Source organism: Symphalangus syndactylus, chromosome 11 (genome assembly GCF_028878055.3).
Source record: "Symphalangus syndactylus isolate Jambi chromosome 11, NHGRI_mSymSyn1-v2.1_pri, whole genome shotgun sequence".
NCBI lineage: Eukaryota > Metazoa > Chordata > Mammalia > Primates > Hylobatidae > Symphalangus > Symphalangus syndactylus.
In genome coordinates this window covers 133,424,628-133,452,625 of record NC_072433.2, presented here as the reverse complement: position 1 = coordinate 133,452,625, position 27,998 = coordinate 133,424,628, and the positions used below count along the sequence as shown (strand labels likewise).

General features: G+C 49.4%; 1 protein-coding gene across 15 annotated transcripts in view; it reads right to left on the bottom strand.

Moving 5' to 3' along the window:
• BANP (BTG3 associated nuclear protein) overlaps positions 1 to 27,306 on the bottom strand; it is a 126,047-nt gene extending 98,741 nt beyond the window's left edge. For 4 of the 15 annotated variants that reach the window (XM_063612535.1, XM_063612536.1, XM_063612542.1 and 1 more), the window contains exons 1-3: positions 27,172 to 27,259; positions 26,394 to 26,486; positions 2,820 to 2,958 (exon numbers count right to left, since the gene is read on the bottom strand). In XM_063612535.1, the coding sequence (XP_063468605.1) occupies positions 2,820 to 2,958; positions 26,394 to 26,414 (160 nt within the window). In that variant the 5' untranslated portion in view covers positions 26,415 to 26,486; positions 27,172 to 27,259. Of the gene's footprint in view, positions 1 to 2,797; positions 2,959 to 8,369; positions 8,473 to 20,981; positions 22,107 to 26,346; positions 27,150 to 27,171 lie in introns of those variants that run through there. The other 11 variants (XM_055232726.2, XM_055232729.2, XM_055232721.2 and 8 more) reach the window with 9 other exon arrangements.
• Positions 27,307 to 27,998: the final 692 nt, after the last annotated feature.

The window sequence follows — 27,998 nt, the reverse complement described above, 5'->3', positions numbered from 1 at the left end:
GGGACTTCTCTGGGGTCACAGAGCTAGTTTCATCATAACAGCAGAAAAGAGGTGTGCAGCAACTCCAGTAGTGACTCCACAGGTAGTGGGACAGCAAGTGACATTTATTTTCTTCTTTGTACTTTGCTGCTCTTTGTATGTGTTGCTTTTTATAATTTTGTACACATTACTTTTAGAATTAGACAAAAGAACTCCTAATTCATTTTAAAGATATCACAGTCAGGCTGGGTGCGGTGGCTCACACCTATAATCCCAGCACTTTGGGAGGCCGAGGTGAGTGGATCACCTGAGGTCAGGAGTTCGAGACCAGCCTGGCCAACATGGTGAAACCCCCGTCTCTACTGAATATACAAAAATTAGCCGGGCATGGTGGCGGGCGCCTGTAATCCCAGCTACTTGGGAGGCTGAGGCAGGAGAATCGCTTGAATCCAGGAGACAAAGGTTGCAGTGAGCTGAGATCACGCCACTGCACTCCAGCCTGGCAACAGAGCAAAACTCTGTCTTAAATAAATAAAGATATCACAATCAATCAACTGCAATGACACGCCTGATGCAAATCACAATTTTTGCATTCAGACAGGTAGAGTAAGCACAAGCCGTGGTCAGTACACACCAAGTCAGATGATCCCAGAAGTCTTTCTTTTAAATAAAAATAAGGAAAAATTGGAAAGACATACACGTCAACAATTTAAAAGCTGCTATAACCAGTAGAATTATGGAAAATTTTTATTTCTTCTACTTTCTTGACTATCCTGTTAAACTTTATTAGATGCATACTTTCAAGACGAGGAAAGTACCTTAAACCCACTATGAATGCAAATGTGTTTGACACATCAAGGTACCTGCAGCTGTGCGCACCTTCTCCTGGGCCAGAGACTGCAGGCTTTGTACTGGGGCAGGCCTCAGAGCTCTGCGCACAGTAGGTTTTTTTGTTTTGTTTTGTTTTGTTTTTTGAGAAAGAGTCTCACTCTGTCGCCCAGGCTGGAGTACGGTGGCGCGATCTCAGCTCACTGCAACCTCCACCTCCTGGGTTCACGCCATTCTCCTGCCTCAGCCTCCTGAGTACCTGGGACTACAGGCACCCGCCACCGCGCCCAGCTAATTTTTAGTATTTTTTTGTATTTTTAGTAGAGACAGGGTTTCACCGTGTTTGCCAGGCTGGTCTCGATCTCCTGACATCGTGATGCGCCTGCCTCAGCCTCCCAAGGTGCTCGATTACAGGTGTGAGCCACCACACCCGGCCGAAACAGTAGGCTTTTAATAAATACTCAAGAAATCATAGTTCTCAGGCACTTAAGGAACAGAGTTGGAACAAAATCAGGATTCGAAATTATTTCTCTAAGCCTTCTTTGGGCCACAGTCTACAAAGAGAGATTTATTGGGGAAGTAGGCTGTCAGAACTTTAATGGTTCTGAAATCACTGAAAATGATGTAACTGGAACACTTTTATTTTACAAGATTACACTGTATGTTTTCTAAAGAAACTGTCATTTGCCTTCTAAACTAGAAACAGGGATTTGTAAAATAATGTGCTGTGATCGTGTGGAAAACTAACCAACAGCACTCCTGAAACGCTGCCTTCGTGTTCCCCTGGGACTGCTCACCTCACCCCAAAACTATTTCTACTGCCCTCCCCTTCCATACTACAACTAGTCTCCAAAGGTAGTTTTCTCGACTAACAAAGCAAATAGATCATATGAACAGACATCAGACTTTCTTAGGAGATTTCTGAAAATTCTCTCTTCTGGGGGAATAAACTGTCAGCATTTCGATTCAAACATTCCTGAAAGAATAACCAGGCAACCGAAACACTCAGTGACTTAACTGTGGTGGGCAGGTCACTTCAAACTTAACGGAACAATAAAACATATACTACTTTATGGAAAAAAAAAAAAAAAGAAGAAGAAATCTTTTTAAAACAGTAAGTGTGGACAAAGTGTTTTCACAGATGAAGAGATACAGTTCCTGAAATTTAGGGTTTCATTTCTCAAGGGTCTCCTAAACAAACAAACAGTTATGATTTCAAAGTAGACATGTGCCTTTAACATCATTTTTAAAAATTACCAGCCTTAGCAAAGGTGTAGAAAAAACTTCTTCTCAAGCACTTCGGTGGAAAAATTAGTAAAACATTTCTAGAAAACCTGTCAGTGTCTTAACAAAATTTTAAACACATGTAGCAACTCTACTTCTAGGAAGTTATCTATTTGCCAAGATACATATGTAAGGATCTTCCCTATAGGGTTGTGTATAAAGGAAAAATCAGACAGACTCTGCCAGGAGCCCTCTGAAAGAGAAGAGTCAACTGTGCAGACGGCACCTGTGAATGAATCCTGTGGAGCTGCTAACAGAGCAGACTTACACACACAACATGGTGACGCCGCACACAGGGCATTACACACACGACATGGTAAGGTTCCATGACACTGCACACAGGGGATTACACATACAACATGGTAAGGTTCCATGACACTGCACACAGGGGGTTACACATACAACATGGTTAAGGCTCCATGACGCCGCACACAGGGACGCGGCAGGGGAGAGTGTAGAACACACGCACACCCCCGAGGAGCGGGAGCGGGGACAGCCCTCGAGACAAAGTGTCACAGGGGCCCCCTCCAGAAGGGAGGTGGTGTTGAGGCTGCAGGGGCGAGGGAAGGGAGGGGCCGACAGTGTTCACATCTCTAGGATTCAGACTTTTCATACGCAGCATGCATTACTTTTTCTTCAACTTAAAGAAAAGAAAATAATATGAGCAGCTTTTGGTTTTTAAAGAATAAAGAGAATAACATTTCACCTACTGTCCCACAGCTCTGTACCTGGGTGGTCAGGGCTCAGGTCTTCCACTGCAATCTGAACCACATCCGCCAGGTCGTGTTCCGACATCATCCAGAGCACAGGAGAGTGGCCAGTCAACACGCAAGAGTCCAACTCACAGCGGGGCTGGCTTTTGGTCACCTACCAAACAGAAGCAAAGGAGAAGGAGAGGACATGAACCATCGCTACAGTGGAATTATGAAAACCACGAGCCGTGCACGTGTATGCAAGAGGCCGTGAATGTCTGTGGAGTTTCACATGCACGGTTCTTCTTGCCTCAAGCTACCAAAAGGTTAGTTTCTTTGAAAATTAACAAATAGTTGAAAACGCCACCCGCTGCCTCTTTCCTTAACCACTGGAAAGCCACCCAGGGCCTCTCCATTTCCACTGCGTTCCTCATGCCCTTCCAAAGCCACCTTCCCAACACTGGCTTGGAAACTTCCTCTCCCTCAGCCCAAGTCTCCAGTGGGGCCTGACTGCCTACAGCAAACGCCCTGTCACTTCCTCTCCCGAGGGGCCTCAGCCCTGCTACACTCACCACACCGCAGAAAGCAGCATCCCTTCCCACCCACACCACCGGTCTCCATGGCGATACGCCATCTCTCCTCCCAAATCTCTCCCAGCTGCACGCTTCCATCTAGACGACAATCCACACTCCGTTTCTGCTACCCCACAAGCCCGGCGGAGTGGCAGCACCTCTGTTCTGCTTCCTTTCTGCTCTCAGGTTCTGTCCTGAACCTGAGCATCCTGCCACCATGACCAAGGAGGAACCATCTGTCCTGTCCACAACTGTGCTGTCCAGGGCAGGGCTGTCCCCGAGCCTCGCACAGTGTCTGAAACACAGTCAGGGGCTTTCCCCCAGCTCCTGTGACACTCTGATTAGGCCTCAAGAGAACTTATTTTCCAAAGTAAAAATAAGGCTGCATCATTCAAACTATGGTCTATGGACACACAGAACCGAATACAGTACTGCAAAATAGGATGTCGTAGAAATGAGGAATGAATGTGACCATAATTTTTTTTATCAGATTATACTTTATATTTTAATTATTGACCCATATATGGCATAAAGTAAACTGTCTTCCCTGAACTACACTACACATTTCTTGAGGGCAGAAACCCTGTGCCCAGCTCTGTACAGGGTACAGCTCCTTTCATCAGGAAGAGTCCGTTCACGGTCCCTAACCACAACCCCCATCGCAGAAGGAAAAGTAAGGTTTTCAGGTCACATGGTTTCAACTCTTGAGTCTATTCACAACTTCTGTTCATGGATAAGTCCCAACAGGAATGAAATTACATAAGCAGGCCTCACACGTGTCCTTAAATCCAATAAATAATGCAGTTTCTCCTCTCCTTTGTCTAGATTTAAATTTTACAGCTTAAATGGCAACTCTAGAATTTTTTTCTTTTTTTCCTTTTTTTTTTTTTTTGAGATGGAGTTTTGCTCTTGTTGCCCAGGCTGGAATGTAGTGGTGCAATCTCGGCTTACCTCAACCTCCACCTCCTGGGTTCAAGCGATTTTCCTGCCTCAGCCTCCTGAATAGCTGGGATTACAGGCATGCGCCACTACACCCAGCTAATTTTGTATTTTTAGTAGAGACGGGGGTTTCTCCATGTTGGTTGGGTTGGTCTTGAACTCCTGACCTCACGTGATCTGCCTGCCTCAACCTCCCAAGGTGCTGGGATTACAGGCGTGAGCCACCGTGCCTGGCCTCAGCTCTAGAATTTCTTGGGGATAATGATTTGTGGAAGAAGAAGAAGCCAAGTGCTGTCTTAAGTCTTTCTTTATAGAGTAAAGGCAATATTTTTCATAAATGTGTGATCAAATATACGATCAATAAAATAGCAAAGGTGTTTTTATTCCCACATTACAACTTTACACAAGATTAGATGAACTGAGGAAACATCAATTAACTGTCCTTAACAAAAAAAAAGAGCTGATGACAAATAACCGGAGGGGGAGACACAAAGCCTCAGAGTGACCAGCGCTCAACCTCTAAAAAGTCCAGCTTGGAAAGACGGAATGAGACAGATGTTTAAGCTCCCTAAATCCTCCCATACAGACACACAGAGCTCCAAGGATAGCAAAACCAAAATCCAAGTCAGCACCGACAACAGAACGAGGTGACAGGATATTCCTCAAGAACCCCAACCCAAGCAGATGGGGACACTAGAAGCCACAAGGTCAGCATGGCACACGGGCATAGGATGGAGGAAGCAGAGGGAAGCAGGAGCTGGGCCAAGAGCAGCAGCTGCCGGATCCACCAGGAGACCCACATAGGGGCCTGCAGGGCTGACCCAGAGGCCACAGTGTTCTGGACCCCAAGCCCTCTCAAAATGCATTATCCAAAGCTCCCTTTTAGGCCAAATACATTGAAAAGAAACTGCCTGCAACTGAACACAAAATGTGCAGGACATGGAAACTAGAGACAAAGGAACATGAAAGCTAATTAAAGGTGAGAGGGAAGAAGAGAGCCTAGAGAGATGAGAAATAAGCTACTGCATTTTTAAAACTTCCTAAAAACAACACAGGAAAGAACCCCAAAACACTGAAATTAGAGAAACGATTATAAACCAAGCCTCCCTTCTGAGCATTCAGAAAAGCAAAAGTCATAAAAATGAGCAACAGAAAGTACTGAGGCCAAATATCATGCAAAAATAATGTATTTCTTAAAATAGTAAGAAGCAAAATAACATCACTGCAGACAACAAAAACATTCTAGAAACGTGTCCCCCAAAAAGATGAAAACTAAAAAAAAAACTATATCCTTATAATTCAAAACAAACTGAAATACATTAAACACATAACATACCATTAACTAGAAACCAGCATTAGAAAAACTCAGAAACAAGGTGCTAGAACTCAGAATATATTAGAAACAAAAGAAAAAATAACTTCAGAAATGAAGATTAAACTAGAAGAACCTTAGAACAAATAAACACAATGCTGCCTTAAGAAAAACAAAATGACAAAATTTTCAAGAATAAAAAAGAAATGGAAGAGATGAAAAAACCTCAAGAAAAAGCAGCACATAAGACAGGAAAAGAAGATCCAACATACATATAATAAGAGATGCTAAAGATTAAAAACTGGCCAGGCACAGTGGCTCACACCTGTAATCCCAATACTTTGGGAGTCTAAGGCAGGAGGATCATTTGAGGTCGGTAGTTCAAGAGCAGCCTGGGCATGTACTGAGACCCTGACTCTATAAAATATTTTTTAAATTAACTGGGTACAGTGGCACGTGCGTGTGGTCCCTGCTACTCAGGAGGCTGAGGCGGAAAAATCACTTGAGTCTGGGCTGAGCCGGAAAAATCACTTGAGTCTGGGAGGGCAAGGCTGTGGTGAGCTGTGATCGCACCACTATACTCCACCCTGGACAACAGAACAAGACCCTGTCTCGAAAAAAGAAAAACTAAAGCAATGAAATGGAATACTAAAAACTGTAATTCAAGAAAGCTCTCCAGAAAACAGGAGGGAGGGTGCTTGAAACTACTCATTAAAAGGATACACTACAACCTAGGGGAAAAAACAAAAACAAAACCACCAACACCAAGACACAACACCAAGATACAGCCCAATAAAAACACTATTTAAAGAAAAATTCTTTAGCCATCCAAGCAAAAGACTAGGTGACTTATAACAGAAAGAAAATTAGATTATCAAACTCCAACAGAAAAAAAAAAAGGATTAACATATTTAAGACACACAAGGAAAGGACTGTGAGCCAAGAATTTTATACCCAGACAAAATTACTTTCAAGTATAAAGGCAGCATCCAGTCCTCAGAGAACAGTATACCCAAAAATCCCCTCCTGAAGGCACTGGCAACAAACAAGCTTCGGAAAACCAAACCACAGGAGAGGCATCAGGAAGGGCAGCTAGCGGAGCACCCTATGTCCACGCAGGACTGAGACAGAGGAGATGAAGGAGCAGCATGCAAGGCTAGTGCCAAACGCAGACACAATGTAACTGCTTGAAACTGGGAGGAATTGGGAGTACATATAAGAAACAAATGTAACAACTTTCAAAAACAAAAACCAGTGTTACAATGTTCAGTGGCCATAAGGAGTGGTAGAGTTCTTTCTGAGCGATTTTCAAAAACTAACAAAAACAAATGCTACAATGTTCATTCAGTGGCCATAAGAAGTGGTAGAGCTCTTTTTCTTTTTTTTTTTTTTTTTTTTGGAGATGCAGTCTCACTCTGTTGCCCAGGCTGGAGTGCAGTGGCAGGATCTTGGTTCACTGAAACCTCCGCCTCCCGGGTTCAAGCAATTCTCCAGCCTCAGCCTCCCGAGTAGCTGTGATTATAGGTGCCCACCAGCACGCCTGGCTACTTTTTGTATTTTGGTAGAGACAGGGTTTCACTCTGCGGCCAGGCTGGTCTCAAACTCCCGACCTCAGGTGATTCACCCACCTCGGCCTCCCAAAGTGCTGGGATGCCAGGCGTGAGCCACCACGCCCGGCCGATAGAGTTCTGTCTGAGAACGCCTTGCCTTGTGTGCAATTCTGTCATCCCTGATGCCCTTGTGAACAAGGAAAAGCAGACTATCAACAATGGTAAAAACTTCACTGGGTTGAAAGACAAATATTTTTAAATTCATGAGTTCATAATATTATTAAGCCTTTAATTTGTTTAATGGTAATAAAAAGAAAAAATCAAGCATTTATTCTGCCTTTCTATACAAATCATATCACTGAAAAACTAAATCATAAGCAATAGAATGTTTCTCTGCATAAAAGTATTCCAACAAAAGAACAGCCAACGTTTTGCAATCCCTGATGAATTAAGAATCTAGGTAACAGAGGTGGCTGTTACCATCAGAAAAAGAAAAACACAAACTATCTGCCTCATTAATGAAGAATTCAACACCGTCTATGTGGGAGGCTGCCCTACCGAACAAACAAACATGCTGAATCTAATTAAGCTTCTAGAATCCTAACATTTTCTAAGTGACAGGATATACAGAGGCCAGAAGAACATGCTAAACTACACCACAGAAATGCAAATAGGAAAATCAAAATCAAGACTAGGAAACTCAGCCAAGCGTGGTGGCTCACATCTGTCATCCCAGCACTTTGGAAGGCCAAAGCGGGTAGATCACCTGAGGTCAGACTGGCCAACATGGCGAAACCCCATCTCTACTAAAAACACAAAAATTAGCAGGGTATGGTGGCACATGCTTGTAATCCCAGCTACTAAGGAGGCTGAGAAAGGAGAATCGCTTAAACCCGGGAGGCGGAGGTTGCAGTGAGCTGAGATTGCGCCACTGCACTCCAGCCTGGGTAACAGAGCAAGACTCTGTCAAAAAAAAAAAGACCAATCGACCTAATCGAAAATGAGCATAAGTAAATGAAAATGAATTCACACAAAAATAAGTTATGTAAAGATAGTCAGGCCGGGCGTGGTGGCTCATGCCTGTAATCCAGCGCTTTGGAAGGCCAAGGTGGGCGGATCGAGAGGTCAGGAGCTCGAGACCAGCCTAGCCAACATGGTGAAAGCCCGTCTCTACTAAAGATACAAAAAATTAGATGGGCATGGCGGCACGCACCTGTAATCCCAGCTACTGAGGAGGCTGAGGCAGGAGAATCGCTTGAACCGGGGAGGCAGAGGTTGCAGTGAGCTGAGATTATGCCATTGCACTCCACACTGGGTGACACGGTGAGACTGTCTCAAAAAAAAAAAGTCAATCTCGATGTGTAATTTTTTTAAAAAAAATTTAAACAAGACAGCATTTTTCACCAATCAGATTGGCAAAAATCACAAAATATGACACACTTCGCCAGACGATATCAGAAAACATGGCTGTTGCACTTTTGCTGGGGGTGTAAGTGGGTACAACCTCTTTGAAGGGCAATAGCTATCAAAATGCTAAATGGCCACAGCCCTTAACCTGGCCATGCCCCACACAGCATTCAGCCAGCACAGACATTCACATATGTGTGCAAAGACCTACATACAAAAAAAAAAAAAAAAAAAAAAAAAACGCAAGGCATTGTTTTCAGCAGCAAAAGAATGGATGTCGCATTGCATAGCTAAGGAGGGCATATACCACGCAGCTTCAGGAGTCAACAAGAGCCCCTGAAAAGCGGCTCCCAAGGCGCAGGATCCCGTGAATATCAACGGGCCAGGGCAGTGTGGACGAGGGCAGTGCAGACGACATGCTATATTTTTAAGAAGTATGTTAGATACGCACAGAATATTTCCGGGTTAAGATATACAAGACCGACAACAGCCTGGGGCATGGGTGAAAAGGAAATTATTTTTCACTTTTCATCCTCTAATAATATTTCCATTTTTATCTTGTGCATTTATCACTTTTCCAAAAAGAAAAAGAAGTATACTTTTAAAAAATGATCAGACAGGAAAATATGCAGATCTAAGCTGTGGGGGGAGGGTCCATTCCAACTCCACCTACCCACGCTCATGTTCTTCAAACACTGGTGCTAGGATCAACACTAGGATCTTGCTCAGCCTTCCGAGCTGCTCCAGGGAAGCAGAAGCCACATGGCCTGACTGAGGGGCCCTGTCAGGCGCAACTAGCATGAAACTTACATGGTGATGCTAAACCTGTGTCCTCTGAAGAGGATCTTTCAGCTCAGAGTCGTCGGTAGTCAGCTTGAAGATCAAAGCTACATGTCACCAATACAGCCTTCTTTTTTCCAAATTAAGAACCAGAAGCAAAGATTATTAAAGGGATAAACTAAACTTTTTTTTTTTTTTTTTAAACGGAGTTTCACTGTTGTTGCCCAGCCTGGAGTGCCATGGCACGATCTCAGCTCACCGCAACCTCCGCCTCCTGGGTTCAAGCGATTCTCCTCCCTCAGTCTCCTTATTAGCTGAGACTACAGGTGCACGCCACCATGCCTGGCTAATTTTGTATTTTTAGTAGAGATGGGGTTTCACCATGTTGGGTCAGGCTGGTCTCGAACTCCTGGCCTCAGGTGATCCACCCACCGCGGCCTCCCAAAGTACTGGGATTATAGGAGTGAGCCACCACACCCAGCCAACTAAATTTCCTAATGAAACCAGTAGTCCTCAGTCAAAAGCCAACCAAATTTAAAGGCATTGGTGCATTTAAAACATTTTGGGGTCACAGGTTGCTTTCAGAACCTTTAAAAAAAAAAAAAGGCAAAAAAAACTATAGAACCTTTTCTGGCCAGGCGTGGTGGCTCACACCTGTAATCTCAGCACTTTGGGAGGCCAAGGCGGGTGGATCACCTGAGGTCAGGAGTTCGAGACCAGCCCGACCAACACGGTGAACCTGTCTTACTAAAAATACCAAAAAAAGGCCAAGCACGGTGGCTCACACCTGTAATCCTAGCACTTTGGTGGGCCAAGGAGGGCAGATCGTGAGGTCAAGAGTTCAAGACCAGCCTGACCAACATGGTGAAACCCTGTCTCTACTAAAAATACAAAAATTAGCAGGGCGTGGTGGCATGCGCCTGTATTCCCAGCTACTCGGGAGGCTGAGGCAGGAGAATCACTTGAACCCAGGAGGCGGAGGTTGCCGTGAGCCAAGATTGCACCATTGCACTCCAGCCTGAGTGAGAGTGAGACTCCATCACAAAAAAAAAAAAAAAAAAAAAAAAATTGGCCGGGCACTGTGGCTCACGCTTGTAATCCCAGTACTTTGGGAGGACGAGGCGGGTGGATCACGAGGTCAGGAGATCGAGACCACGGTGAAACCCCGTCTCTACTAAAAATACAAAAAATTAGCTGGGCGTGGTGGTGGGCGCCTGTAGTCCCAGCTACTCGGAGAGGCTGAGGCAGGAGAATGGCGTGAACCCGGGAGGCGGAGCTTACAGTGAGCCGAGATCGCGCCACTGCACTCCAGCCTGGGCGACAGAGCGAGACTCCATCTCAAAAAAAAAAAAAAAAAATTAACTGGGTGTGGTGGGGCATGCCTGTAATCCCAGCTACTCGGGAGGCCGAGGCAGTAGAATCACTTGCACCCGGGAGGCAGAGGTTGCAATGAGCCGAGATAGTGCCACTACCCTCCAGCCTCAGTGACAGAGCAAGATCTGTCTCAAAAAAAAAAAACAAAAACCAAAAAACAATAAAATAAAATAAAATGTACAATTAAATTATTATTGCTGGCCGGGGGCAGTGGCTCACATCTGTAATCCCAGCACTTTGGGAGGAGAAGGTGGGTGGATCACCTGAGGTCAGAGTTGGAGAGCAGCCTGGCTAACATGGTGAAACCCTGTCTCTACTAAAAATACAAAAAAAAAAAAAAAAGAACCTTTTCCAGGAAAAAGTACAGACAAAACTTTGCAAAGTTTCAGAGGCTCCCCTAATCCCAGAGACTCCTAGCTGCTGGTGCCAGTACCTACTTTCCCCAGAGCTCACGGAAGACCCCATGACATCTAGGGGAGCGGGGCACCAGACACGGACCGCCCTTCCCAGCCTGTCCCACAGCAGGCTGCGACACAAGCCTGGACATATGGCAGCCCCCTGGGAAACCTCCTTCGGGGCCCTGGCCTCTGGCCTTGTCCCTTCTTCCGTGCTCCTCCTCCTGCTGGTGCCAGGCGTGGAAGGAGGCAGAAGGAGCTGGCACGAAGGAGCAAATCCCTGGAAGGAAGGAGCCCCGGCCCCTCCCGTCGAGGGAGCTGCCACACCGGCCCAGGGTGCCTGCCTCAGACTTCCTCAAAGCAAAGGAAAATAACCAACCACCTGGTTCAAAACAGGGTATTCTGGAGCCCACCACGTGCAGCCAGACTAAACCCAAGGATATGCCCTGAGGCCCTTCCACAAACAGCCCTGGGTCCAGAGTGTCCAGGTGAAATTCCTGCCTCTCTTAAGGGGCTAGTGGAAATAGTTTTAAATGCCCAGTTCAAGCCTTTTCCTAGTTTCTAAAAGCTCTGCAAGTGACTTCAGAAAATGCTCTGAACTCACCATAAAATCCTGAATCCTAACCTCTTCCAAATGAGGACACCACACATTATTCGAGTTGTTTACTCAAAACGCCTCCGTCGCCAGGATCAAGAGTCATTTAAAATTCTGCTAACAGTAAAGATTTCAATAGAAAAAACTAGGGCAACAAGCCCAAGAAAACTGGAACACAGCAATGCCTGTGGTTGCTATTTTGGCAAATTAAATTTGCCATTTCTCAGAAGTCCTGGGGATAGTCCAGTCTTAATACGATAAAACAGCTGGACTGAGACTAATGCTCAAGCAAGCCTCTTACTGTGACGACTATTCAGAACCCTACCAAGTCCACCAAGAGATGCAGGGCTCAGGGCGCATATGGGAAAGCAGGGCCTACAGCCCAGAGTAACACCCTGAATGTCCAGGAGAACAGGAGTGGTGAAGAATCCATGCCCATCCAGACTGCCAGACACCACAAAGTCATTCACATGGATGAGACTGATTTAATTACATGAACCAAAATGGGAAGATCTCCAGAATATGACAGCGAGAGGAAGGCATACAAATGGAAAGTTGCACAGCAGTGTGGACGATATGATCCCAGTTCTGCTTCCTAAACATGGTGTCCACGTGTGGTCATCTGTCCATGTGTGCAAACACATACAAGACAGTCGGGGATGACAAACAGCAAACCTCAGGCTACCCAGAGCAGGGACGCTCCAACTGCGCGAGCCCCACTCTCCTGTCCACTCTGCCCTCCTGGGCTGCTGGGCTTTCCATAGGCCTTATTCCATAGGCCTTACTTATTACCTGTGAAACTGTTTCTAAAACAAAGCGACGTGTCTACAGACGAGGCCAACTACATCAAATCTTGACAAACTTTACAGAACCATCTTTAACCCGGCCTTAAATCCACCTCTCAGCCACCAAGGCATGGGAACCCACACATCCGGGCAGGGATGGGGAGAGAATCCACATTCAATCAACCTCAGCTTCGCCTGATGCCACGGGCCCCGCCCAGCCCGCCCAGCCCTGCCCAGCCCTGCCTAGCCTTGCCCAGCCCTGCCCAGCCCTGTGAACTCTCCCCTGCTCCTGGACCCTCTGTGCCTCTGGCTCAGTGGGTGAACCTGCTCTCCTCCCTCTCACTTCCCAAGAATGCGCACTCCTGCCTCCTCGGGCACGTGCCCCACACCCAGTCAGCACCCCTCCCTGGTCCCTCAGCATCACCCTCGCACACCCTCCCCCCATGCTGCCGCCCTCCCTCCTGCCTCTCCAGCCCCAGCCCCATTTCTCTGTTCCCTTTCAGATAAAATTCCTCAGAAGCCCCGCCTGTACTTGCGGTCTCCATTTTCAGTGCTCACATCCCCTCCAGATCCCACCCATAGGGCTGTCACTCAGTTACTCCCCCAAAACTGCTCCAGCCCAGATGCTGCCCCCACTCTCCCCACCACAGGGCCTGACTGGGCTCATTCTGGCTCCTCCCCATGCTGTCCTCCCTGCCTGGCCCCCACTCCTCTGTCTCTCTGCTGGTCCCACATCCACTTCCTGACTTGAGGATGCATGCCCAGGGCACAGCCCTGGGACCTCTGCTCAGCACTGACCCAGCGGCTCATCAGTCTGTGGCTTTAGATACATCTCCACGCCGATGGCGCATATCACCCTGCCAGCTCAGACCTCGCACGTGAACTCCAGGGCTACACAGCACACCACCTACTAGGCGCCTCCCCTAAGGGATTGTCTCAATTCTAACACGTCCAAACTGAGCTCCTGGCACCCACCCCAAACCAATCTGCTTTTCCCACACTTTCTACCTCAATTTAAGGCAACACCCACTTCCCAGATGCTCAGGCCAAAACCTCAGTCCTCCTGGGTTCTCCTCTCCTTCGCCCTGATCTAGCCTCGTCTTCCCAGCCCGGCACTCCCAACCTGGACCCAGGCCGCCCCTCAGACCTGGCTCACATGCAGCCATCTCACTGTCACCTGCACCTCTGCTGTGATCACGATCAAGAGCGCTCAAAGCGTCACATAAAAACACGTGCCAGGCTATGCCCCTCATCTGCTCTAAGCCCTCCAAGGCTTTCCCATCTCACGGGCCCTCTGCAGCCCCTCGGGCTCTCCTCCCCGCCACGCTCACTTGGCCCCTGCATTTGGGCCTCCCCGTGCTCCTCAGTGATACACCCAGCTCGGGGTGCTACTGTGGAGCTGGCCGCCCCTGCACGCCTCCTGGACGCCTCAGCAAAAGTCACCTGCACAGCAGCCTTTCTTGCTCTACTGTCTGACTCACTACACATCTGAAACGTTTCTCTTGCTTAGCGTCTCCTGCTAGACGGTGAGCTTCACGGGGGCAGGAATTGGCATGGCTGTATTCACAGCTGGGCACCAGGCCTGGCCCGCACAGCACCCAGTGAATACGTTTGTGATGAGTCCAGTGAGAACACACCACTGATGTCATTCCCCAATGCACAATGATGAATGTCAGAAATTCTATTTAAAAACCATGGATTAAGGTTTTCAAAGTGTGTTGTACCCACGTCCTGATTTCAACAAGGACTGTGCTATAAAGTTACTAATCTGACTACTCAGTTCATGAATGTGGAATCAGTGTGATTGACACGTCTGATGAACAGTGCCAATCCACTGTCAGCAAAGGCTAATGGCAGCTGGTCATCAGGTGAAGCAGACAGCTGCAAAGGTATTTAATTTTGCTATTACTATTTCAAAAATATTGGACACCCATAAAACAAAACCGCAAAGCCATTAAAGGAGGAATAAAAGGAAACCCACTGTAACTGAGCATAAAACTTGGCTTTAACAGTCAAAAAACAAACTGCCATAGATTATCAGTGTCACATGAAAAACGGCAGCAAGAAAAGTTAAGGCACGCTTCCTGTGCTCAACACTAGGGCTTCCTTCAACACGAGGATCTTCTCCGTCACACCTAAGCCACATCACATGCATCATTAGGGGTGATACAACGTAATGGGTTTTTTCCCGTCAGTATTTTTAGGGCACACATTCTTCATAGAGCTGTTTCTTCTATCAACCCTTAAGAAAAGCCCTAAGGCTGCATCTGATTTGGACGCAGTTATTTCCACAGGAAGTGGAACAATATAGCCCAGATGTGTCACCTCCCAGAGCGGGGCTCTGACGTGGTGTGAATCACAGCACCTACCCGTGACCAGATCCAGACAGAGCGGCAAGTCTAAAAAGATGCATTCCACAGCCACAGATACTCCTTACATGTCTTGAAGGGGCCTACCTCACTTTACAGATGACAAAAATATGAACTGAGTATATTCCCTGCTGTAAAAAGTTAGCACAGGGCCTGGCCTGCACTGCACTCGGGAGCTAAGGGAGGGGAACGCCCAGAACAATAAGCTCACAGTGCGTGCGACCAGGGAGAGAAGACGCTTCAGACAGTAAAGTGACGACGAGGGACCACGGCCACCAAGCTCCCAGCCCGTCCCCAGCTCGTCCTAGCGCCCTTCTCCTCGGATGGCTTCCGTGTGGAGACTCCCAGGCCACCTGAGTTGGAATGGCAAGTCCAAAGAGCCATAAAAATGAGGACAGGAACTCCCACTTAAAGACGAGACTAAGTGGTACCTGGTAAAAAGCTAAATCTCCTGAAACGAGAAAACTCCCAAGAAATTAATCGTTCCTTTTAGTCAAATCCTCTCGGGATGTAAGTCTAGAAACAAAGAAAAATGAGAAAGGCAGGATGAACTGACACGAAGAAGTCAATTTTTATTAAACTGAGACATGTGAAAAACTCTCAGCTTACTTCTTTTGCCCTAAATCAGTCTGAAGTGGAATGTACAAGAATGAGATGGGAAATAACAGGAAAGAAAACTATAGATGACTGATCGGATGCTAGATAGGCGGGAAATCAGAAAGAAGCAAGAACACTTCTCCCGACAGCTCCCATTTACTCTTGGGGTCATTCGGGCAACACTGCTTTTTCTTTAAGATGGCCCTTCAAATGTGTGCTTGCGGGGGAAAGGGAGGAAAAATTCAAATTTGTAAGTGAGTGGTCAAATTCCAAACCGGAACATATTAGCATGCATAATTTCACCTGAGCACGCATGATTTCTAGGGACGCATCTTAAGAAGCGTGTAGGCTCTAAGGCAGTAGTTCTGACCTTCTGGCCTCAGGGTCCTCTTCACCACCCTAAAGCTACTGAGGGTCCTGAAGAGCTTGCACTTGTATAGATTATACCTATCAATATTTACCATATTTGAAATTAGAACAAAAAATGTTTGAATACTTGTTAATTCATGTAAAAATCATACAAATCAACACATTACATATTAACGCTGTCTTACTCCATTTTCTGTTGCTATAACTGAATATCTGAGACTGGTAATTTCTTACATAAAGGAAAGAAATGATGTGTTTCTTTTTGTTTGTTTGTTTGTTTTGTTTTTTGAGACCAAGTCTCGCTCTGTAGCCCAGACTGGAGTGTAGTGGCATGATCTCGGCTCACTGCAACCTCCACCTCCCGGGTTCAAGTGATTCTCCTGCCTCAGCCTCCAGAGTAGCTGGGATTACGGGCCCACACCACTGCACCAGGCTAATTTTTTGTATTTTTAGTAGAGACAGCGTTTCACCACGTTGGTCAGGCTGGTCTTGAACTCTAGACCTCAGGTAATCCACCCGCCTCATCCTCCCAAAGTGCTGGGATTACAGGCATGAGCCACTGCACCCAGCCTAAGAAATGTATTTCTTATAGTTCAGGAGGCTGAGAAGTCCAAGGTCCAGGGGCCCCATCTGGGGAGTGCCTTCCTGCTGGTAGGGATATGAGAGACACCCAAACTGGCTTTTGTAACAGACCCCCTGTCATGACCACTAACCCACCACAAGGAGAGCCCGTTAGTCCATAAACGCACTAACGCATTCCTGAGGGCTGAGCCCTCGTGATCCCATCACCTCTTAATAGACCCACCTCTTAACACTGTGACACTGGGGATCAACTTTCAACACGAGTTTCAAAGGGGACAAACATTCATAGTATATACAAAACATGTTTTATGAAAAATAACTATAGCTTACAAAGAACAACAAAACCTCAGTGAGAAGAGGGATATTGTTGTACATTTTTACAAATCTCTAATGCCCGGCTTAATTGAAAACAACTAGAGTTTCCTATCTGCTTCCACTTGTGGTCTGCTCTGATACGTTGTTTTGGTCGATGCACAGGACAAAAACGCAGCCTCGCCAGGCGAAGTGGCTCACGCCTGTAATCCCAGCACTTTGGGAGGCCCGGGGGGCAGATTCTGTGAGTCCAGGAGTTCGAGACAAACCCGGGCAACAAGGCAAAACCCTGTCTCTACAAAAAGTACGAAAAAATAAAATAAAATGCAGCCTTACAAGGAGATGCAGTTAGACAAGGGAAAAATATTTTAACAGCCTCTTCAGATGATTGTGGAGATTCTTCTTTAACACCACACGAAAACGCAACAAGTGTGTTTTATTCTTCCTTAAAGGCTGTTTGCAATATGGAATCTGAACTGTATCCATGAGCTTCTGCACTTTACGGCTTTAAAATCCATTGGCTTGACTTGGACTGTAAATGATCTTTCACCCAGGCATGATCCTGCATCAGTCATCTGGAAAACGCTGGTTCACTGAGTCAGGCAGCTCCTGCAAATGTTGTTCCGTCTATAATATCAAAAGCACACGGTTCATCAGCATCAGCACTGGCATCCTCTTTACTGGGAGCTCTCGGGCTCACGGTGGCAGAGACAGACTTTCCAAAATTCCACCTTCACCTGACAGCTCAAATTTTATCACTGGCAACAAACACTGTTAGTTGACTTCTTTAAGGTGACAGGCTAACTTCATTCATTTAGTAAGAGATGTCAATAATTTGTCAGTTATTCTTTTATAGTGTTCCATGAAAAAAGCAGCTAGTTCAACTCGCAACTCAAATAATCCCTCAACAATCACCCAACTTCAAAATACAACGAAAGTGCTTTCCGTGGACTTTCCGTTTTATCAGAGCAGAATCACTGATTTCGTGAAACAGCTCATCTGCTGTGTTGGCCGAGGCACACCCAACACTGTGCCGTGAACTGCCGTCATGCGTCTTGTTAGCAACGGCAGAAACTGGGTACCAGGCACAAAGGCACTCCCTATGCTATCTCTGCCACATATGTATACATCTCAAACTGTTCCAAAATAAAATGTTTGCAAATAAGTATGTCTTTAGGATAAAAATAACAAAACCCTGCCAATACATGATGTGCCCCACCTGCTACCACCAAATCCTTGCCTGGCAAACCCTTCAAGCACATTCCAAACCCTCACCCAAGCCCATCCTCAAGTGTGGCTCTTCCCACTCGCTGCTGAATCCCAAGCAAGCCATCTGGGTCCAGATCCACCGTCAGACTGAAATTCATCTCCCAGGTGTCACACAAAGCCCCACAAACAAGCTCCTGGCTGCGTGAGCACCTGCACTCGGCCAGTGTTTCGCATCTCCCCTCCCTGTGGCCATCCTCATGGTCCGCGGGGCCTCTGCTCTGCCCCAGAAGCCCCCAGGTGGGCAGGGGGTTCGGCTGGTATGCATGAGGGCCAGCCCCCAGTGAAGGTGCCCCTGGGGACCATCTCTCGGGGGGGTAGGGGGTGCCAGGGACACTTGTCACCCCCGGGTCTCCATCTCCTGCCTTGACCTCTCCCCGGCACTTTCTTCAGTCCAGGGTTTCAACCCTGTCTAGGCCATCGTCACTCGATCAGCCATCCCAGCACTTCCACAGCTGAACCCTCCTCACTTCGCTGTTATCTTTCTCCCCAAGAACACCGCCAGGAGTCCCGGCCACCTCCCTGCGGCCCCGCCCTCATCGTCCTGCTCTCGCCCTTCCGCATCCCGAGGCTCCTCCCTCTCTGACTCCCCCTCGGCCCACCCCCTCACCCGGGACCTGGGCTCTCACTGAGTACCCTGGCACCCATTGCTCTGAAGGGTGGCATCGCCCCTCTGCCACACACACCTCCGATCTGACCCTCTCTTTGTCCCCCAATGCTCCGTGCGTCCCTCCCAAAACCACACGGGCTGCAGCAGGAAGACCATGGCCGCCAAGCCCTTCTATGGCTGAGGCCAGCGCTGTTCCTCCAGGGGGCCCCCTCCCCGGAGAGCCTGCTAGTACCAAGCCCAGTCAGCCGCCTCTCTCGCTGGCAGCCTCACACCTCAGCTCCTCTGTGCAGGGCCCAGGCCTCGCCCCCTCCAGCCACTGCCTCTCTACACAACCTCGTCTTATTCCTCCCCAGGGTAAACACACTCTAGGTCAGGGGGTGGCACGTGAGGGCCCACAACCCAGCCCAGCTCTCCACCTGCTTCTATGCAGCCTGTGAGCCAGGAATGGGTTTTACATTTTAAAACAGAAAAATAACAAAATAATCCTATTTCATGATGAGAAAACCACATAAAACTCAAATGTCAGTGTCCACAAACAAGCTGCCTGCTTCTCAGCACAACAGCAGAGTCGAGTGGCTTCACAGTGGCACGACACATCCCACGCCCCACACGGCCAGAAACACACTCTGACCCCTCACAGAAAAGCGTGCCATCCCGTTCTGGGCCTTTGGGATCCATCGGTGAACTCCACAAAGATCTCCACCCTCGTGGGCATGCATGGTGTCCCCACCCAGTCCCCAGCGTACGTGCAAACATCATGCTGAGGTTGCTCCCCTCACTCCCAAGGCGCCGCAAGGTTCTCCCTCCCCCATGAGAATTCTGCCTGTCTGCAAAGAATGGACCCCAAAGCCTCCACACATTCCCGGCCTTCCCCTCTGCAAACACTGATGGGCTGTGAGTTTGTGCCTCTGAGCTCACCGGTGGGTGGGTTTTCTACTGCGAGGTTATCAGTCTGATCTCCACAGAGATTAAAATCAACTTGGACGAGAGGCCACACAGTCAACTACAGCCACCCCTAAGCAAGTGGCTTAAGGGGAAGAGTTTTGTTTGTTTTTTCTTGAGACAGGGTCTCACTCTGCTGCCCAGGCTGGAGTGCAGTGGCGCAATCATGGCTCACTGCAGCCTTGCAGCCTCCAATTCCTGGGCTCAAGTGATCCTCCAGCTTCCACCTCCCAAAGCACTGGGAGCTTTGGGCCACCATGCCTGACCCAGTGAATGGTCTTTTAAAACATACTTTATACACTACATCCAGAGTTACCCAAATTCAGTCAAATGCTGTGCGTAACCATCCGCTAGTAGACACACATCACAGAAGAGTGGTTTCCACACTCTTGACTGGGGCCTACAATAAGAAGTTCATACACTCATCACTGCAAGCTTCCTGAGTCGATACCTACCCCTTAGCCACTCCGAATCACGCTCCTTTTATCCAAGGCACGCTCCATTTTATCCAGTATTCTTAATGCTGGCCAGGGCCCACTCAACTGATTTGGGTTCAGACCCAAAGTTTGAAAAATAATGCACTCAAAATAAGACTAACGTCAGTTTCTAGGGACTCAGAGTTCAAGAATATGAGGCAACGTGGCACAAATGACCAACGACCATCACCTAACATGACCTACACCACAAAGAGGAGAACCAGAAATTATAAGACAACAGGCCAACTACTGCAAACTGTGTTTGCCCACTGACAGCCACAACTGTTGGCTGGGAAACAGGGCACCCAGCCTTCTAGAAACACGTAGGGTGTGAACTTGAATATCAGGGAAGCATTTCGGCACAAAACGCAGGCTGGCAGTGGCAGCACTCTGCTCAGGGACCCACCCCCAGCTCCCACCGACACAAGAGCTGAGCTCACTTGAGGATACGCGGCAGCAGGGGTCGTCCGCATCATGGCCTCCACCGCCCACGGAGCTTGCAGCATGCCATGATGACGGCAGGGACCGTGGCCCAATTCCCCCCGCGTCATCTGGTGAAAGGTGAAGGCGTTCTGCCACATTTACGGGAAGCGCATTCACACCGGCAAGGAAATGCCAAGCGCGCACCAAGTTCTCCCCCCACTGGCTCCATCCAAAAGCGTTTCTACTTTCAGGAAGATTAAGCTTTGCTTCCAGATATTTGATGACTTTTCATCTCGAGAGAAAAGGAAAATCACTACAGGCCACAATGGCCTTCTCTCAGACACAGAAGGTAACTGGTCATTAGCGAAATATTTGTCAGTGCAGGGCCCCGCAGCAGGCCTCCGTGGGCTTGGCTCAAAACGGCCCCAGGTCTCCTGACAGGACTCCACACCAGCCCACCCGGTCCACACAGGATCTGGTCTCAACCACGACAGAATGTGGACACAGACGAGCAGAAGGGAGGTGACTGTGGCCAATACCCACCCCCGCTCCATTCTGCCCAGCCTTCCTCAGGTGTTTCACTGCAGCCTCCTCTCAGCCTTTCACCTCCTCGGCCGCCTCCGCTCCATGTGTCCTTCCACAGCTCCCATGCTGTAAGCTGGCAACCTGTGGGTTCCGACTGGAGCACTGCGCCATCCTCCACCACCACTGACCCCTTCCCCAGAGAGACACCTCCCACGGGAGCAGCGAGTACTGGAGTCTGCTCCACCGTGGACGCTGACGATCCAGAATGTAGAATCAAATTGGATGGTTCTTGACGAAGTGTAGACGCCAAACATGCAGAGCGGTTCTTTCACAACAGGAATCAAGTTCATGTGACTTCGCAGTGTCTCGACACACCATCTGCTGGCAGCTTAGGAGTTAACACTTTCTGCACATTTTAACCAAAGACAGTCACAGGATCCTGCCACGGAGGCCCCTGGGGTGCTCCTCTCTCTGAGACCCCTGAGAGGGGGCTTCTGGGACGGCACTTCATCCTCTGCACGGGGGTCAGGATGGAGGGAGGGGAGAGTGTTTCTCTACTCCCTGAGGATGGAGACATCCTCTCTTCCAAAGGGTCAGGCAGAGTGGAGTGTTGTACTACAGACAAAGGGGAGTCCCAGGCGAGCCCACTAGGACGTGCAGACGCAGAAACCTGAGCTTGCCTACGATTACAACCAAAGCAGGCGGAGCTTGCCTACGATTACAACCAAAGCAGGCAGCTCTGCAGGCTGCGAAGGCCGCGTACCAATCGCTCGCCCCATTGTTCTCCTGCAGGGGCTGCAGGGCCCCAGGTGCAGCTGAGAATAAAACAAGTGTAGCTTTTTTCAGAGCAAATTGCAACAGTGTGATTCCACCCAATACTGTTTTCAACTTCCTGAAACTCCTCCCCACAGCCCCCAAAGTTCCGGATGGTTCAGAGCACTTCTGCTGACCAAGTCAAATGATGTCCTGCTTTCACCACCATCATCCGTGTGAAGAGAAAATACAGATATTTATCTACCTCAGGCACAGGGAGCGCTTTCTAAAGCTTTGATTTCGGACATTCTCATTGAGACCCTCAAATTGACTTTCCCCAAGAAGTCTTTCCTTCAAAATGAGGAAATGTTTAGTTTCTCTAGGCTAAACTGGTGCTGTGAGTTACACAGTCATTTTTTTTTTTTTTTTTTTTTTGAGACAGAGTCTCGCTCTGTCGCCCAGGCTGGAGTGCAGTGGAGCGATCTCGGCTCACTGCAAGCTCCGCCTCCCGGGTTCACGCCATTCTCCTGCCTCAGCCTCTCTGAGTAGCTGGGACTACAGGCGCCCGCCACCACACCCGGCTAATTTTTTTTTTTGTATTTTTACTAGAGACGGGGTTTCACCGTGGTCTCGATCTCCTGACCTTGTGATCCGCCCACCTCGGCCTCCCAAAGTGCTGGGATTACAAGCGTGAGCCACCGCGCCCGGCGTACACAGTCATTTTCAAGTCAGCCTTGCAATGCCATGTCATGCCAATCACTTAATCGTATAACTGGAGATTCTGGGATTTGTACAGTATCATTGCAGATGAGAAACCCAAAGGCTAACAAACCTGATGGGGGAGCTGCAAGACCACAGAGGCCCACTGCCCAGCATCTGTGCCTGGAGCCCCCAACCTCCTACTCCCTCACCTCCCTCAAGGTTGTGGGAAGCCCTTCCCTGTGGACCAGGGTACACACATCACCTGGCCACCCGCCTGCAGGAAATTCTGAGCCTCCCTGTCTTTCAAAACCCGGACACTTTTGAGAGGCACTGGCCAGGACTGTGGTGAGCATCCCTCAGGTTGGGTGCAGCATTTTCTCATGATGAGACTGCATTTCTGACAACACTGCCAGAGAAGTGATGTGTCTCACTGGGTCCTTGGTGTCAACGTCTTATGACTGATGGTGTTACCCTGATCACTTGCTTCACACAGGATCTGCTGGGTTTTCCCACCAACAGGCTACAGTTTTATTTTTCCCTTTGTGACGTGTATCTTGGGGGAGATACTTTGTAACTATGTAAATATTAGACAGAAGGACATTAAGGAGACATGGCAGCCACACGCACCAGCCACCCCACCAGTGAGGTCCTGGAGGGGATCCCGAAACAGCAAGAGGGCATTGGTGCAAAACCGAAGTTCGAATAAGGTCTGTCATTTAGGCAATAATGCTGTGAACTTTCTGGAGTTTATATGGATGCCTGGTTACAGAAGACGTCAACATTAGGGGAAGCAGATGAAAACAGGGAAGCTCAGTAAAATATTTTTTGCATCTTTTCTGTAAAGTCAAAAACTACCTGAAAATTAAAAGCTGACCAAGCTGCAGTCTGATTCTGCATGAGAACCTGGGTGGGGCCTGAAAGTGTGTTTCTCACCCATACCCAAGTGATGCTGATGGACGCTCTGCTAGCAAGGTTCTGGCAGACAGAGCCCATCGCCCTACACACAACTTCCCAGGGACAGTCAGCTACCATGCAGCAAGATCATGCTCCCAGTACGCTTGCCACTGCGTCACTGCAGGCCCTCCTGGACCCCAGCAGGGCAGACGGCCCGCTTGGCACACTGACCCAGAGAGGAGCCAAAGTCAGGGTCTTTGCTACCACACGGGTCTGCGGGGCCTTGCCAGGTACGCTGGCAGCCCTCCAAGGCCACAGGGCCAGAGCCACCAGCCCACACTGCAATTCAGAGGCGGCTGTGGAACGGTGGCTTGGCACCTCATCCCGTTGACTGTGGGCAATTACCAAGGCCACAAGGAAGCAGGAAGGTGGAGTGAGTAGAACAGGCTTGCAAATTCCTGCTCAAGGGGAGTGACTGGCCACACGGGTGACCTCCTCTCACCCCATTAACATCATCTTTAACAGAGTGTTATAAACCCACAAGAAAGAACACACTCCTGACAGATGCAGAGGACCCGATCAGGGCAGAAGGAAAGCACCGGGGGCACAGGCGTGGGGCTCCAAGCCTCGCAGAGCCCTGCGGGCAGGACAAACCCGCACCTGCCAAGTCGGTCCCGCACAGGAGAGCTAACTCCCCCACGGCCAGCAAAGGGGCCTTCCTAAAGAAGCGGGAACAGCCCAGAGAAAATATCTGCAAGTTGGTGCTCCAGGTCCCAGGGTGACAGGCTCCAGTCACCCGAGGGGAAACTGGACTCTTTCAAAAGCACCCCACAGACCCGGGGCTCTCCGCCAGCTTCCTCCTGCCTCAGACAACAGTAAAGATCAGTATTTGAGGAGGACGTGCCATACAGAGGAAGAAGCCAACACTTTTTTTTTAAGTGACATTAGTGGAAATAAGAAATCAGAACAAAGGAGAACTGAAAAGAATCCTTGCTAGTTTCCTTAGAGTCATGGAGATGAGGCATTTGTAAAACGGTATGCTACCATGAAAAAGAAACAAGACAAATACACGCTTGGAAATTAAAAATTTGATTGTGAAGACGTAGTAAAGCCCTCTCCCAGAAATGAGGATAAACAAGACACAGAAGGAAGGATAAAGACGCAACTCCAGAGGTCCACGCAGAACGTCCACCACAAACGAACTCCTAAGACAGAAGAGCAAAGCTGGAGAGAAGAACTTCTCAGACAGAACACCACAACTTCCCAGAGCTGAAGGACAAAGCACCAGAGTCAGAGTCCCCGGCGTAGGAATCCACACACCTCAGCACACACAAGGGTAAAACATCATTAACACCAAAGAGAAGATCCAAGAGCGTTCAGGGAGGGAGAGGGGTCTCCACAAGGAGGAAGAGCACTTGCCAGAGGTGCCTGTGGAAACGAACAAAACTGGGATGAAAACATTCCTGAACACACCCGCCCCATAAGAAAGGAAAATATCAGGTTGGCTCGTGCGCAGGCTAACCCATCCAGATGAGAAAAAGGACAGGGTCTGAAGGAGGAAGGGGACCTGACCCTACTCTCGAAAATTTAAAACAATATAAGGAGTCGATGGGAACAGAAAGTGCCAAGAGAAAAGCCATGACTAACAGAAAAAACCACGCTGTACAGGAAGGGAAACACTCAATTTGTCTGTGAAGAGAACAGTATTTGCGTAGGCCTAACACAGACAGTCCAGGGGATAGAGGAGGTGGGATATGACAGAAGGGCTCCATCACCCCATCGTAACAGAAAGTCAGGGCTGTGTAAAACAAAGTATCAGCTTAGAGCTAGGTGCAGTCACTCACACCTGTATTAATGGCTACTAAGGAGTCTGAGGATCACTTGAGCTCAGGAGTTCGAGTACGGCCTGGGCAATATCTGGGGATCCTATCTCAAGAAAAAAATAAACAGGATCAGCTTACTTAGAGCTGTGGAGAATGACCTAGAGAAACCACTCAAGATGGAAACCTCTTTGAAGAACGGGGCTGAGAGGTGGGGCAGGGACCATTGCTTTTCATTGTAAGTCTTTCATTGACGTTCCTATTGTATACATCATATTGATTAAAATACTAAATATATGGGCTTTTTTTTTAAGAACACAGGCTTCAGACAGACTGAATTTGAACCCCGGCTCTGTAAATCTGGGCAAGTCCCTTACTGTCTGCGGGCCTAATCACCTCATCTATACAGTGGGGGCAGCCTCTGCCTCCCCGGTCATCATAAAGCACCCGAGATGTTGAGCTGCCCCCACGCAGCGTGGAATCACACATGGAAGCTCTTTTTTAAAAAGATTAAAGCTCCAGGCTGGGCAACAAGGCGAAATCCCGTCTCTACTAAAAATACAAAAATTAGCCAGGGGTGGTGGCGTCTGTGGTCTAAGCTACTCAGGAGGCTGCGGTGGGAGGATCACTTGAGCCAGGGAGGCCGAGGCTGCAGTGAGCCAAGATCACGACACTGCATTCCAGCCTCAGGGACAGAGTGAAACCCTATCTCCAGCCTCGGGGACAGAGTGAAACCCTATCTCCAAACAATAAAAATATTAACGCCAATGATGACAGAATCCAACATCGCAAGAATATATTCTTATTTTAATTGCCAGACACGGGAAGTGGACCTACATACATAATTTTACCGGGTTTTGGTGTTTTCTTCTAGCACTGGATATCTGCGAGCTGCGTGTTAAATGACCAGATCCAGTTTTTATTTGATGTTTCCTGAGCTTACTCAGAACCACTCACTACTCCAAGTTATTTTTCTGTCCCCCAAGAACTTCCAGCTAAAAGTGGACCCTACAACTGCCTCCTCTTATCAATTATTTACTGTAGTGCGAGTTCCGCCATCGCCATCAGGCCCTGGAGTACATTCCTGGGCAGAACAGGCAACTCCAAACAGGGCAATTACCTGTTCCACATCAACAACTGTGTGACCCGAGCCCTCCCCGGTCAGGGTGCAAGCTCGCTACCCTTCAAAGCCCACACTCGCTCCGCTTGCTCACAGTTCTTCAGGGATGATGTGTTTCTCCAACAGCAAGACAACCCCTACCATCTCATCAGTGAGGAACATCAGTCCTCTATCAAGGCAGCCTCTCCAGTGTGCTCACACAGTGTGGATGGAATGTCATCTACTTTCTGCATCCTAGGGGGAGAAAAAACGGCCACCTTTCTTAAGGACTAGATCACAGAAATCGCACAAACGTGCTGGGGAGGGGGCACCCCTAAGTCCTCGTTCATCGGGGCCCCTCGGGGGACGGGCTGGGGTCCTCGCCGAGGTCTGCGGTCGCCCCGAGAGCGCCCCTTCCGCTGCCTCGCCAGAGACTTGCGTGTGCAAGTCCTGGGCTATGGGGATCCGGTCCACAGCCACGGAGGAGACACAAAAACGATCCCTGTCGTTCCCGCCTGGCTGGCAGAAGCGACCCCCTTGGGAGACTTCGGTCCCCAGGAGAGCCCGGGAGCGGTTCTAGGCCTTTCCAGTCTCCCCGCCGTGGCTCCGGGTCCTTCCCGCGGGGCGAGGCCCGGGATAGAGGTCGGGAGCGCGAGGCCCCCGGGTCGGGCTGCGGCAGCCGCGGCTCAACGGACGCCGGGAGCGGCGGGGCCGGGGGTGCAGAAGCGAGGAAGCGGGAGCCCCTCTTCCGGGGCGCGGCCGGGGACGGGGAGCGGGGCCCGGGGGGCGGTCGCCCTGCCCGGGCGGTTGGCGGCAGCGGGGCTGCGGCGCGGGCGGCCCGGCGGGCGGGAGGAGGAGGGAGGAGGGAGATCTCGCTCTCGCTCTCGCCCCGCGGGAAGGGGGAGGCGGAGGCGCGACCGGCTGCGGGAGCTGCAATTACCGTGTGGGCTGCGGAATTCTCGTGGTGTTTGTCGGGGAGATGCGATAATGGCGTCCGTCCTCGCGAGAGAAGCCGCCGCTCTGCGCAGGCGCCGCGAGCCCCTCCCCGCGACGCTCGGCCCCCGCCCTCTGCGCAGGCTCACTGGGCGCGCGGGCCCGGGGGCGGGGCCCCCCTGCGACAGAGAGGCCTGCTGCGCGCGCTTTTCCCGCTCGGCCTCCCGGTGAGCATGCGCAGGCGGCCTTCTTCCGCGATGGTACCGGCTTCCCAGGGCTTTCTTCCCCCCGTTTTTCGCCCATATCCATGGCCTGCGTGAGAAAAATCACCTCAGTGGACGGTCTGAGGAATTTGCGTCTTCTTTGAGACGGAATGAATAGGCATTAGCTCCCTCAACTACTACACCTCCCAGAGTGCCCTGCGCAAGCTAGGAGCCATGCATTCGGGGACTCGTAGTCCCTGCGTCTGGGCCATGCCTGCCGGGACTTGTAGTCTCTCCGGACTCCGGTCGCCCGTCCTGTCCCCGCGCCAAGGGTTGCTGGGACTTGTAGTTACGATGTCTCAGGTGGGCTGTGCGCCCCCAGCGGGTCCTACCTGCTGCTGCGGCGGGTCCTGCCCTGAGGTTCCGGAGCGCTTGGTGGCGTTTTCCCAGACATAAGTGGTCAGGGGTCCCCAGGGTCTATCCAGAGGGGCCTGAGTGCACGCGCGCGGTAGTTAGCACACGCGGCAGTTATTATGGTCTTAGATAAGTCCTATAGGTAACACGTAATATAAATAAGTGATGGCGGCCGGGCACGGTGGCTCACGCCTGTAATCCCCGCCCTTTGGGAGGC